Genomic DNA, 12,091 nt, shown 5'->3' with positions numbered 1-12,091 from the left:
ACGGTCGGAGGGAGGCCATGGAGGCGTCCGCTTAGCTCCTTTCTCCGCGCGGGACGCCGAAGCCGGGGTTTTCTCGCGGCGGGACGAAGCCCACCCCCCGCCCCACCCTCCCCGTCCACCCCGCCCGAGTTTGTTTTGGGTCCGGTTGCCTTTTTTTTTTTTTCTTTCCGAGGGAAAACCGCGGATGCTCGCCGCCGTGAGAGGCGCCTCAGCCCGGCTCGGCTTCCGCCCCCTCCCTCCCCCCCCGTAGAAATATACTTTTTCGGGGGCATTTTTTTTTTTTTTTTTAATTTTCTCGATTATTTTTCACACCCCCCCTCCTCCTCCTCCTCCTCTTCCTCCCCACCCGCGTGTTTTTTTTTTCTTCTTTCCTTCTTTCTTTCATGCTCACGCCACGGGATTAAGGGCCACTTTATCTCGACTTTGTCGCCGGCGATCTCGACTCGAACCGGGAGATGCCGCGACCGGGCAGGAACACGTACAGCGACCAGAAGCCGCCGTACTCGTACATCTCCCTGACCGCCATGGCCATCCAGAGCTGCCCGGAGAAGATGCTGCCGCTCAGCGAGATCTACAAGTTCATCATGGACCGCTTCCCGTACTACCGGGAAAACACGCAGCGGTGGCAGAACTCGCTGCGCCACAACCTGTCGTTCAACGACTGCTTCATCAAGATCCCGCGGCGGCCCGACCAGCCCGGCAAGGGCAGCTTCTGGGCGCTGCACCCCAGCTGCGGGGACATGTTCGAGAACGGCAGCTTCCTGCGCCGCCGCAAGCGCTTCAAGGTGCTGCCCGCCGCCGAGCACCTGGCCGCCGGCAAGCAGCCCGACGCGGCGCACTACCTGCAGCAGCAGGCCAAGCTGCGGCTCAGCGCGCTGGCGGCCGGCGGCACACACCTGCCGCAGATGTCCACCTACAACCTGGGCGTGTCCCAGGGCTCCACCTTCAAGCACCCGTTCGCCATCGAGAACATCATCGCCCGGGAGTACAAGGTGCCCGGCGGCCTGGCCTTCTCCGCCGTGCAGTCCGTGTCGGCCGGCTACCCGCTGCACAACCAGCTCACGACGGCGTGGCCGCACATGTACGGCGGCGGCGGCGTGATCGACGCGGCGGCGCCCATCGCCGGCGACTACAGTGCCTACGGCGTGCCCATCAAGTCGCTGTGCCACGGCGGCCAGTCGCTGCCGGCCATCCCGGTGCCCATCAAGCCCACGCCCACGTCCATGCCGGGCTTCTCGGCGCTGCCGCCGCACATCCCCGCCTTCCTGTCCAACTCGCCGCAGTCGCTGAGCCCCACGTCCCCGCAGACGGCGACGAGCCAAAGCAGCCCCGCCACGCCGAGCGAGACTCTGACCGGCCCGTCCACGCTGCAGTCGGTGGCCGTGCACTGACGGGCTGAGCCGCCGGTCCGAGCCGCCCGCTCCCTCCCCGGGACGCCCCTCCGCCCTCCGTCCCCCTCCGTCCCCCTCTTCCCCCCTTCTACCGAGCCCAAAGTTTATATTTCGTGTCGTCGGAAAAAAAACAAAAACAAACAAAAAAAAAAAAAAAACAATCGAGGCGCGTCTTTATGTGTCTGTGTTGAATGTGTCGCTTAAAAAAAAAAAAAAAAAAGATCAACAAAAAAAAAGTTCGAATAATCCGTGTCTCCTAGAAGTCCAGCACAGAAAATCCATCGATCTTCGAATTATAAATTATTTGACAGTTTCTATTTTGGCAGCGTGTGGAAGGAGCCGCCGGTGGCAGATCGCAGGCGAGGGGGAGGGAGGCTTGTTTGATTTTATTTTTTTCTTATTATTTTTATTTCCTTTATTTCCGGGGAGCCGTCGGGATGCCAGTTAGCCGCGGACGGATCCGGGTTTTTCATTTGATTCGTGACACTATTTCTGGGAAGCCGTTGCGGTCTGAGTTGGACGCGGAGGCCGCGACGGCTTCATTAGTTTGACCTTATTTTTTTCCATCTTATTTTCATTTTTTTTTCTTCACTATTTTTATTTTTATTGTAAGGCCGGAACGAGGGACGAGGGTATACCAAATAGGATTCCCCCCTGCGAACAGAGAGGAGAGAGGAGGAGATGCTGTCAGACCCTTTTCCTTCCCTTCGGAATGCAAAGTGTGAACATTTGCGAATAACTGATACTGAGATGTTGTAAAATGCACTTTTTAAGTTTTTAGATATCTATTTTCCAGAAACAAAAAAATGTTCTGTGAAGCATTTAATTTAAAAGAAAAAGAAAAGGCTGTGGTGACCACGTGTATCAGTTGCTGTAAATTTTGTATTTTTTATTTTTTATTTCTTGATTTCGTAGGTAAAGCATGCATCCTAAAGTTTGTGTTGTTACCGTTGCTGTCGTTTTTTTGTTTGTTTTCGTTACCCGTTTGTTTATTTTATTTTTTTGTTGTTTTGTTTTCCCGAGCATGCAAAGTGTGCAAACAGTCTGCAATGAAAGAAAAAAAAACAAATAACAAAAAACCGGAAATGGTCATCGAAATATTTTCTCATTAAAAGTGACGTAAACAATCAAAATGTTATTTAGTATTATTATTATTATTATTATTATAATCATTGGTTATAAATAACCTTTGGGTCTCCGCTTCCAACCTGTTGTGTCTCCCGGCGGACAGACGCGGATTGTGCGCCCCATTAGGATGCAGGGAGCCGCGGGTCGCGCCGAACAAGCGGCCTCATTCATCCGGCCACGGCCATCTAGAATAAAAGACAAAAAAAAAAAAAAGTAAAAATAAATTAAATCGCATTTAGAAAAATGATTAAATCCGGTTTTCGCATATGGTAACGAGTCGAGCCGCGCGGCGTGGACCCCCGCAAACCCCCGTCCGTATAAATAACCATTATTATTTAAAAAAGACTTTCACTACTTTTAATTCGTTGCGATTCGATTTTCAGACAAACATTTAAAACCGCGGCGGCCCATCCCCGTGTGTGTGTGCATTTGTCGATGTGTGTGTGTGTGTGTGTGTGTGTATGGAGGGTGTGTGTGTGTGTGTATTAAACAAATAATAGAATTCCGTCACTTTATGCAATCGAGTAGATCAATGTAAGGGTCTCGGGCCACTTCATTCTCCCCCATTCAGCGGGATTGAAAGTGCAAAGAATGGCAGACTCGGACTGGGCCACCAATGTAGATTTAGCCCCCCCACACCCTCCGCGCCCCCTCCCTGCGCCCCAACCCTTTTTTTTATTCCCAGCGAGACAAAAAGAGTGATTTCTCACAAACACATTGCTGACCGGGGAACTAGGAAACGAGCTGCGAGACCCTTTTGGAATTTAAATCCGTCCCCTCCCCCCACCGGACTGTTTGTACAACAGTGTTAGTTTATTCCCCCCCCCCTCCGCACACACACACCAACACGTATACACACACACACACACACACACACACACCTTCCACTTTGCGCGTTTGTCTATTCCCCGCTATGCCCCAAAAATCCGCCGGATTAAATATCTTAAAAGGAAACACCGACGCTGCAAGTCGTTCATTATTATTATAATGATCATAATTATTGTTGCTACTATTATTGGGAATGTCTGGCAGAAAGAATCAACCCGTCTTCTCATTCAGCACTTTAAAAGAAAAAAACAACAACAGTGAAGGTCATTAATAACCCTGTGATAAAGAGACCGTAACAACACAAACTCTTAGATTATATTTATAATTACCGCATATTTACAATTGTACATTTAAAAAAACAAACAAACTTTTTTTAAATTCCTTTCTGTGTCTGTTCATACTTTGTCCGTCCCTGGTATCTTTTATTTTTTTTCCCTTGCAGTGTCAAAGATAAATGTGTGTAATACACAGATAAATGTTTTAAAATGAACTTTTTTTGTGAATAAAAGGAATCTGTCTGTAAGTTCATCTTGCCATGTGACGGGACCGTTTAAAAAAAAAAAAGAAAGGGGTTCAGAGATTTGTTGTGTTCGGATAAGTAGATCATTTCTATCTATTATATCCTCGTTCCTGCGAGGCTTTGCAGGTGCGTCACTTTTGAGACTGCGTAGCAATGACGGAAAGAATTGAGCCTATTTAATCATTCAGAGTAAAGAAAAAAAACAAAATCATGAATAGATAAATTAGTTCGTTGTCAATAAACAGAATAAAAACTCTAATCCGGGGCGAGGAGTGTAAACTGGAGAAGAGACGGCCGATCGGACCGAGAGCCCCGCTTTGTGAAAGCTAATCGCTTGCAGAAATGTCGTTTTCTCCAAAGGTAATTTTGTTTTGAGGGGAAAAGCACAATCATTTCGACAACAGTTCTTCTATGTTTGTTTTTTTTTTTTTCCAAGAATCATTTCTATATGTGAAGCGACCCCTCTTCTTTTAAGGGAAACCGTTTGCACGTTAGCACGTCTCAGCTCGGCGGCGCCGTCGTCCTCGGCCCTCCAACTATATTCCACTTAGACAGTGACGAAGGTCATCTCGGGCGCGGGCGTGAAATATGGGCCGCGTGCAAAAAGAAAAAAAAAAACGGCGTTGTAGTTTAATTAAAATAATTCATTAAAGTGGAGGCCCAAGGTAATTAGCATGTATAATTTATGATTTGCTTAATGCATGCAGGCGGTGGCCTCTGCAGTAAACTCAGCTTAACCTCCAGCGGGGAAGTGATACTGACAGGGCTGTTGTTATTTACCGTGGGTTTGTTGTTTGGATGTTTGTCAAGACAAAGCCGCCGTTTTTGCGGGAAAAAAAAAAAGAAGCCCCGGCCGTTAACTGGCTCACGTTTGTTTATCTATTTTTTCCGTGTTGATTTACGTCCGCTCCTCAGAAACAAAGATGTCAGATTTGCGGCGCGGGAGACATATTGGGAATTACCTTTGCTTTATTTTTACCTTTTTTGAGAAAAAAAAAAACGAATCGTGCCGGTAACTGCAAAGTGGTTGACGCCGGTTCTTGCGCGCTGACAGAATCAGGACGCGGACGGAAAGCGGGAAGGTTGGTGGTGGTGGTGGGGGTGGTGGGGCGAGGGAGGGGGGGGTCTGGTCCTCTTGGCGGCGGCTGGCTGGCTGTCAGAGCCGACTTTCAGGAGAAGCAAATAATAATGGGCGATAGACATACTTGCATTAATTATCCTCCGCCAATGTGTCAATTCTTGACAAGCCTTTGACACGTTCAAACATGGCCGCCGGCTGCGTTTCATCACTTCCAGCAAAGGCGTGTACTTTATTAGCTTTTTTTTTTTTTTTTTCTTTTCTCTCAGAAACAACAAAGCAAAGCAAATATTGATCGGACGGCGGTAAACGGATATATTTCGGCGGCGGACGGAGGAGGCCGTCGCCGTCGGATGTCGCCTCGGGACGCTACGTGTCTGTGATGAAGTCGCCCTCGATCCCCCACTCCCGCCCCCCCGCTCCCCGGCGGAGGGTCTCGCCGAAGGCCGGCGCCGGCTCGCCCTCCTGCGACCAACGTCCTCATTAGGGGCCTGAAGGGCTTCCTCGTCGGGACGCGCGGCGACTCCGCGACTAAACGCGCCACGCGGGCTCCTCGGCGGGGGCCAAAGGGCAGGTATGGCGGGGCAGGCTGGAGGGGAAGGCACGGGTTGGGGTGGGGGGCGGCGGTGGGCGGGGGCGCCGCATTCAAGGCCGGCTCAGCCAAACACCCGTGTGTGCATGAAATTAGAGTGTCAACGTCTGATTCATGCTCCCGGGTGGCGACTGCGAAACAAATTATGTCAGCGGGTGGCAGCGGCGAAAACTTGACTGAGCTGCAGCAGTGGCAGCGGCGGCGGCGGCGGGTGGCGGGTGGCGGGGATGAGGAAGTGACCATGATACGCACTAAAAAAGATTTAATTTAAAAGTTCCCGCCGCTTCTGGTGCATTTTTTTTTCACAGAGAGTTAAGGGGCCGCGCCGCGCCGCCGTGTCATCCTGGATAATAAAAGTCGGGCTTGTAAAGAAGATCTAATGGGGTTCTAATGGGGAGGGGAGAGATCATTGTTATTCAAGGTATGAGGGCTTATTGTCAGGGGCGGGAGGAGGAAGAAGAGGAGGAAGGGGGTGGGCTCGTGTCTCGTTTCACGTCCAGGAGAAAGCGGCGGCGTTAACGTCCACGAGCCCCCGAGGCCCAGCCGTCTTCCGATGCCGCTTCTGCCGTGCAAAAAAAAAAAAAAAAAAAAGCCGAAAACAACACGACCTCGGTGTGTTTTTCCTGTTTTAACAGGGTCACCGAGGCCCCCCCCTCCCCGGGGCGGAATTTGTGATTTTCAGAAATTGAAATAAACCCCCGCCTCCCAGCGCCAACGCCGCCGCCCGGCCCGTTTGACGCACGCCAAACAGTTACGGTCGCCGGCATACTTTCCGTCCGGGGCTGACAGCGTGGTGATGGAGCGCCGCGCCTCCTCAGATCTCTCCCTCTTTATTGGCTCCTGAGTTATTGTCGGGCAGGTCGAGACAAGGTAAGACGGGGGGCGGCGGTGGAGGAGGAGGAGGGCGACATGAGAGCCATCCGTCAAAAAGACTCGGGCCTCTTTCAAGCTCACCTCCAGCCGCTGCTTCTGACATCCTCCCGTTTCATCATTGGGTGGAAAAACATTTTCAGTCATATTCAGTCGGGTTCGGAAATGTTCTTTTTTATTTCCGAGGCGCTTCGCGAGGAGATTCTGTATCTCCTTCACCCGTGTATTTTTGCGTCGAGAGCCGAGGGCGCGCTCGCATCGGCTCCTCCGGCTCGTCATGGGACGATGTCGTTTCTTTTTTCCTTCTTTCCCGCGTTTGACCAAATGCCCGCTGGACGGCGGCGGCGGCGGCGGCGCGCTGCTGCACACCGGCCGCTGTAATGAAGGTACTTAACAGATTTGACGCTGCGATGTTTTTGGTTCTCAAGTACTTTAGCTGCCGGGTGTGAGAACTGTTACGGATTCTGTGGATTTTAGCGGCCGGCTATTTCCCCTTTTCAAATGCGGGACAAAGAGCTAATTTATCACCATTCCTTTGGATCTTATCGTGGCCTCTGTGGCCGTAAACTAACACTTGCACAAGACTTCAAAGGTGCACCAGGTAGCAGAGGTGAGAAAAAAAAAAAAGAAAAAAAACCCTCATCCAACTTCCAGAGTTACGCCAACACTGATTAGCGGGAGTGCGCGGCGAGCCGCCGCGGGGGAAGCAGCTGGCGGAGCGCGGCCCGCCGCAGCACGCAGAGGTGTGAGTTTTGACAGCTCCCGATTTAGCTAGCCCGTGGACGGCGCGGGGTCCGGGCGGCCCCCGGCGCGCCGGGAAGTCGGCGGCAATTGAAGACGAGGCAGCAATAACCAACCGAGGAGCCCCGTTTCCTCCCCGTCGCGGGTGTGTTTGAGGAAGGATGCTACTTCCTGTCCGACACAACAAAGACGCAGTAAATTTCTCACGGCGGGCGGGTGGGCGAGGGCGCCCGCGCCTTCTGTTTTCATAATCCAGAAAAAGGCCCAGGTGGCTGTTTGTTATTGCATAACAAGGCCGCATTGTTCTGTTAATGTAACTTCGGCCGTCTTTGATCCGATCTCACGTCGTCGCGGCCGGTGTGAAAATCCCCATTAAGCGCATGATCCAGCGCCGCGCTCCATTGTGATTGTGATTATCTCCCACACTGAGAGCCCACTTTGTTCTCTTGTGTCTTTGTTAGCCGCCACAATGTGAGGTTAATTAGCAGCCGCCGGTAACCCCGCCGTTCCTGGATGCTTCAGCCGCGGCTGAAGTGTACTCTTCTCCGAGGGGGCGGGGGGGCCGGGCGCGGGCCGCCGTTGACCGTCACGGACGGCGGAATGCAAACGGCCACGTAATCCCCGCCGGGCCGACCGAGATCCCAAAGTATTAGCTGTAATTGTTTCCCCGTGTCATTAATCGCTCCCGCAACTGTTTACTCTGTCTCGGCGAGAGGACTCGCGCCGGGAACCGGGCCGGGCCGAGCCGGGCCGGGCCGGGCCGGGCCGAGCCGCCCGCCGCCATGTTTGCTTCCAAGGTGAAGGAGTTTTCTCAAAGTAAAAGGTTCCAGTGTGGTCATTATCTGAATCTGATGTGTCATAATGTAATTCTCCCTCTCCTCCGCGCCACAGAAGCTCTCAGCGCGCCGCATTTATCCGCAATATTGCCCTTCCGCCACTTCAGAGCTCCCCGTTCCCTGGTGGTCTAATTTATGTTAAGTCACAAACCTCCCCTATGGCTGTTTTGAAACGTTGAGAATGGAGACTGTGTGCTGCAGGTTTGCGCCAGCGCCACAATCCCCTGTGTAATTGTTCTCTATGGGAAAGCACATCTCGGTGAAACCATCTGCGAGTCCATGGGGCAGTTTCCGAAGAATGAGTGGACTTCTTAGGAGTGTGTGTGTGTGTGTGTGCGTGTGTGTGTAGGGGGGTTCACCGCAATCCAGTTTCTCTTGTGAAGCAAGTAATTAATTCAAATCTCAGGAAGTCAATAGCCGCCCCGGATCAGAGGCACGTAGCACGCAGCTGCTGACACCTCCGAACACGCCGCTTGTCCTCTCAGGAAGTCCCCGGACAAAAAAAAAAGGCCACAATGGGTGCACGAAGCCGTACAGGCGCCAGATAACGCCGGCCCTCAGCCGCGCCCGCTCTGATCATGCGCCCCGCGCAACTCATTAATCTAATTCGTGACGGCGATGATAATCAGCGACGTCGCCGGGGGAACGGGCTTCTCGGCGAGTGATGTAATGTACTGTCACGGAACGGGTTTTCAAGGTTCCGCCGCTCCCGTGTTTTGTCTCGTTTCTTTCCGAGGTGGAAAAACGGAAGGGCTCCGATTCTGACTTTTCCCCAACCCTTTTGCCCTTTTACGTACCGTAACAGTTGCTACGGCGGTTCTTTTTTTTGTTTTTTTTTGTGATGATGCGCTGAAAAAGGAGCGGCGGCTTGCTTTTTTTTTTTTTTTTTTTTTTGGGTCATGAAATTCATTAGCAGAAGGCCCGGAATGATGAAACGTGGTGAAAGAGCCGAGGCAGCGCTTAAAGAATGATCGTGACTCACTCGCCGCATCTACCATTTTTTTCTCCACTCCCTCTTTTTACAACTGCGAAAAGTAGAGCAGGTGTCTGAGCAGCAAAACTCCAAAGCTGCGGCCGTCCAACACTTTCCGGACGACTCATCAGCGACGGAGATCTGGAGCCTCTTGGCGGGAAGGCCATGTGAAAAATAAACGTCTGACTGACTTTTGTCTTCTTGAGGCGTCTCCCTTCAGAGGCGGCCACAGCAAATCACCTTCCTCCATCTCTGCATCCTCCTCTCACACCAACTAACTTCCCCGCCATCCTTAAACCTCCTCTGTGGTCTCCAGAAGATAAGACTGTCATCTCACACCTGCTCACATCTCAGGATGAGTTTTTCGAGTTTCAAGCCTGACACTCGGCTGAGACTGACATTTGACAAAAACCGTCAATCCTTCAATCCTAGAACGAGATTCATGCGATGTTTTCACCTGGTATTTGCAGAGCCTCTGCTATTTCCCTCCATCTCTTTCTCCCCTCGGCCGTCGGAGGTGATTCTCTGGAGCCGTGGTCCCAGCCGGGCCGGTCGGCCCACATCCGCCGCGTCCTTCTCCGTTTCCGGTTCATCCACACCGGGAGCAAATACCGTCTCTGCCGCCGAGACGATCCGGCTATTGTTTGGCCTCCGGGTTTCCCGTCTCCGGTTCTCTCGGAGCTCATCTGTCGGTTGTCGATTGCGTTTTGTCGCCGTGAAGACGGAAAGACTTTCCGTCATTTCAAAAATGTTTGATATCGTCATAAATCCGGGACCGGGAGAAGACTGATAGAAAACAGCTCATACCGTAAACTTGACAGTCAAGATGATGGAATCGCTGCGACTCCAGTGAGACTCCGAAGAGTTCCTGAGGACTCTCAGTTTTAATGAAAATCATTAGTTGTGAGTCCAGCATTAGTGAGGGAAACCTCTCCTTTAGCGTTTCATATTTCCTCCCTGCATCATGTCCAGGGTCCGCCATTCCCTGCACAAGGCAGCGCTTTCTTTCTTTCATTTCTTTTATTTCTTTTTAGATTTTTATACGACGTGTTCTAGCTATTTAATGCACACAGTCTTTGTTCATTTTGGATCTATATCCTTATTTGCATATTCTTTGATTCTTACTTTTTGCTCTTTTCTACCCTGTGACAATTACATTTCCTCATCATGGGATCATTAAAGTCTGTCTTATCTTATCTTATCTTATCTTATCTTATCTTATCTTATCTTATCTTATCTTATCTTATCTTATCTTGTCTCGTCTCATCTCGTCTTGTGTCCATGTCCAAACCCTCAAACCCTTTATCTCCAGAACATCAAACACATGCTGTCCTATATTGAGTTAGCTAGCAGTTAGCCAGCACTGCTAACAATGCATGTTTTTTTTTTATTATTTTTATTTATTTTATTTCCTCAATATCGCCCATAAAGTTAAAGTTAAAGTTCTTGCAACCCAAAGTGGGTGAGAACCCCATGTAAGACGGGCGCCCTGCGGCCTGGAATGGATTACAAGCCTTATTAACAACCGGCGTTGGATATTGCAGGTATGAGCGGCGTAAAGGCGGCGGCGGGTCAAACCCCCCGCCTATATTTCACACTGAGGGCTGGGATTTATGTCCAGAATGTTCCCCGGGGCTGCAGTTGTCAACACCTGTTTCCAAACAGCTTGTCGCGACAAGGAGGAACCGTCGGCGTGTGTTTGTTTGAGGTTTAAGTTTGTTTATTTATTTGAAGCGATTAAATCCCGTCCCGTCCCCCCCGCGCTGTGCAAACTGACTGCTCACCCACTTGACCCCGGCGGCGGCGGCGGCGGCGGCGCGGAGCGGTTGTTGTGCGACTCCGGGCGGAGAGTGCGCGTTCCCCGGCATATCGGGGGGAGTTATGAGCGTAGCTCCTTCGGACACCCTCTCGGCGAAGGGCTCGGCCCTCGCGGTCACAAATCAGCAGGGAAAGCGAGCTTGTATCTTCAAAGGGTGACCCCCCTCCCTGCTTCAGCCGCCGCCCCCCTCCGGTGATTTACAGCCCCCGCCGAGACAAAGTTAGGCACGGCCACTGTCTCTGCACCTGGGCCTTTATCAAGCGACCGGGGATGAGCTCTTTTGCAGAGGACATTCAAATGTACAAGGAGCAGATTAGGCTGACTCAATCTTCTTTTGGCCGGGCGAGAGAGGAGGAGGAGGAGGAGGAGGAGGAGGAGGACGGAGAGAGAGAGAGAGGAAGAAAGAAAAAAAGAAAAGAAAGAGGATCGGCCGACTTCAAAAAAGACCCCCTTCTCCCTCGGCTTCTTGAATGAGTGAAAAGGGCCGGGGACTGAAAACAGCCCTGTGTATTCAAAGTGCTAATTCACAACTTATTCCTCTAATACACTCAGCGAGCACTTTTAATTGTGTCCGCTCGCATTCCAAAGGCATGTTTGTTGCTTTTAATTGGAGGCCCCTTTGAAATCATTGTAATGTATGACTCGTGGGGGCCAAACTTAAACAGTTCTCATGTGGCCCCCCCGGCCCCCGCAGGCTTAACGCCCTTCTCAAGGTTTCGCCCTCCCGACGTAACGTGTGTGTTTAAAGAAACACCTCGTCGGTGTGTCCGAACCAGAGGCGCCAGGGTCGTTTCGCACGTTTTCGATCCACCCTATCGCGAGTGTCGAGCTTTCCAGCGAAAAGCAAGTATGTGTGTGTGTGTGTGTGTGTCCGGGACACACAGCGTGCCTCTCTGTAAATTCTCACACATGTCCACCGTGTCCAAAAAAACCCCACTTTTGGCAAACCTCGGCAGGTCTGGCTTACTTTTTTCAGATAAACTGCGGACCCCCTTTCTCCCTGAATGGCTTCTTTCTTAAGCCATTCTGCCTTCCTCTCCCGAATCATCCTTTAATCCGGAGAAAAGGCCCCCGAGAACTGGCTGTCATTTAACGCCGCCGCTGCCAGGACTCTTAGCTTAAATAAAGTCAGTGTAGCATGAATCTAATTCTGTGGATCTATGGCCGAGGGGACGGGGGGAGCGAGGGGGGGGGGGGGGGGGGGGGGTGGTGGTGGTGAATGTTGCTTCTGGAGAGCCGGTCCTCCCTCCTCAAAACCCTCCGTGCGAATGCCTGGCGACTGCACGGTTACCCGCAGTAAAAGGACCACCCACTT

The 12,091-nt window shown here is 51.5% G+C and overlaps 1 protein-coding gene across 2 annotated transcripts in view; it reads left to right on the top strand.

Moving 5' to 3' along the window:
* Positions 1 to 12,091, top strand: part of foxb1a (forkhead box B1a) — a 52,711-nt gene that overhangs the window by 27,187 nt on the left and 13,433 nt on the right. Inside the window, exon 4 of one of the 2 annotated variants that reach the window (XM_086163157.1) lies at positions 406 to 3,870. The exons of the other annotated variant lie outside the window; for it this stretch is intronic. Within the exon in view, the coding sequence (XP_086019283.1) occupies positions 406 to 1,391 (986 nt within the window). The 3' untranslated portion in view covers positions 1,392 to 3,870. Of the gene's footprint in view, positions 1 to 405; positions 3,871 to 12,091 lie in introns of those variants that run through there. 2 annotated transcript variants of the gene reach the window in all.

The sequence above is a fragment of the Fistularia commersonii genome, chromosome 17 (assembly GCF_037954325.1).
Source record: "Fistularia commersonii isolate RoL2024-O1a breed Wild chromosome 17, RoL_Fcom_v1.0, whole genome shotgun sequence".
In the NCBI taxonomy this organism is placed as follows: Eukaryota; Metazoa; Chordata; class Actinopteri; order Syngnathiformes; family Fistulariidae; genus Fistularia; species Fistularia commersonii.
Note: the sequence above shows the minus strand (reverse complement) of the source record. Positions and strands in the feature narration are given on the sequence as shown.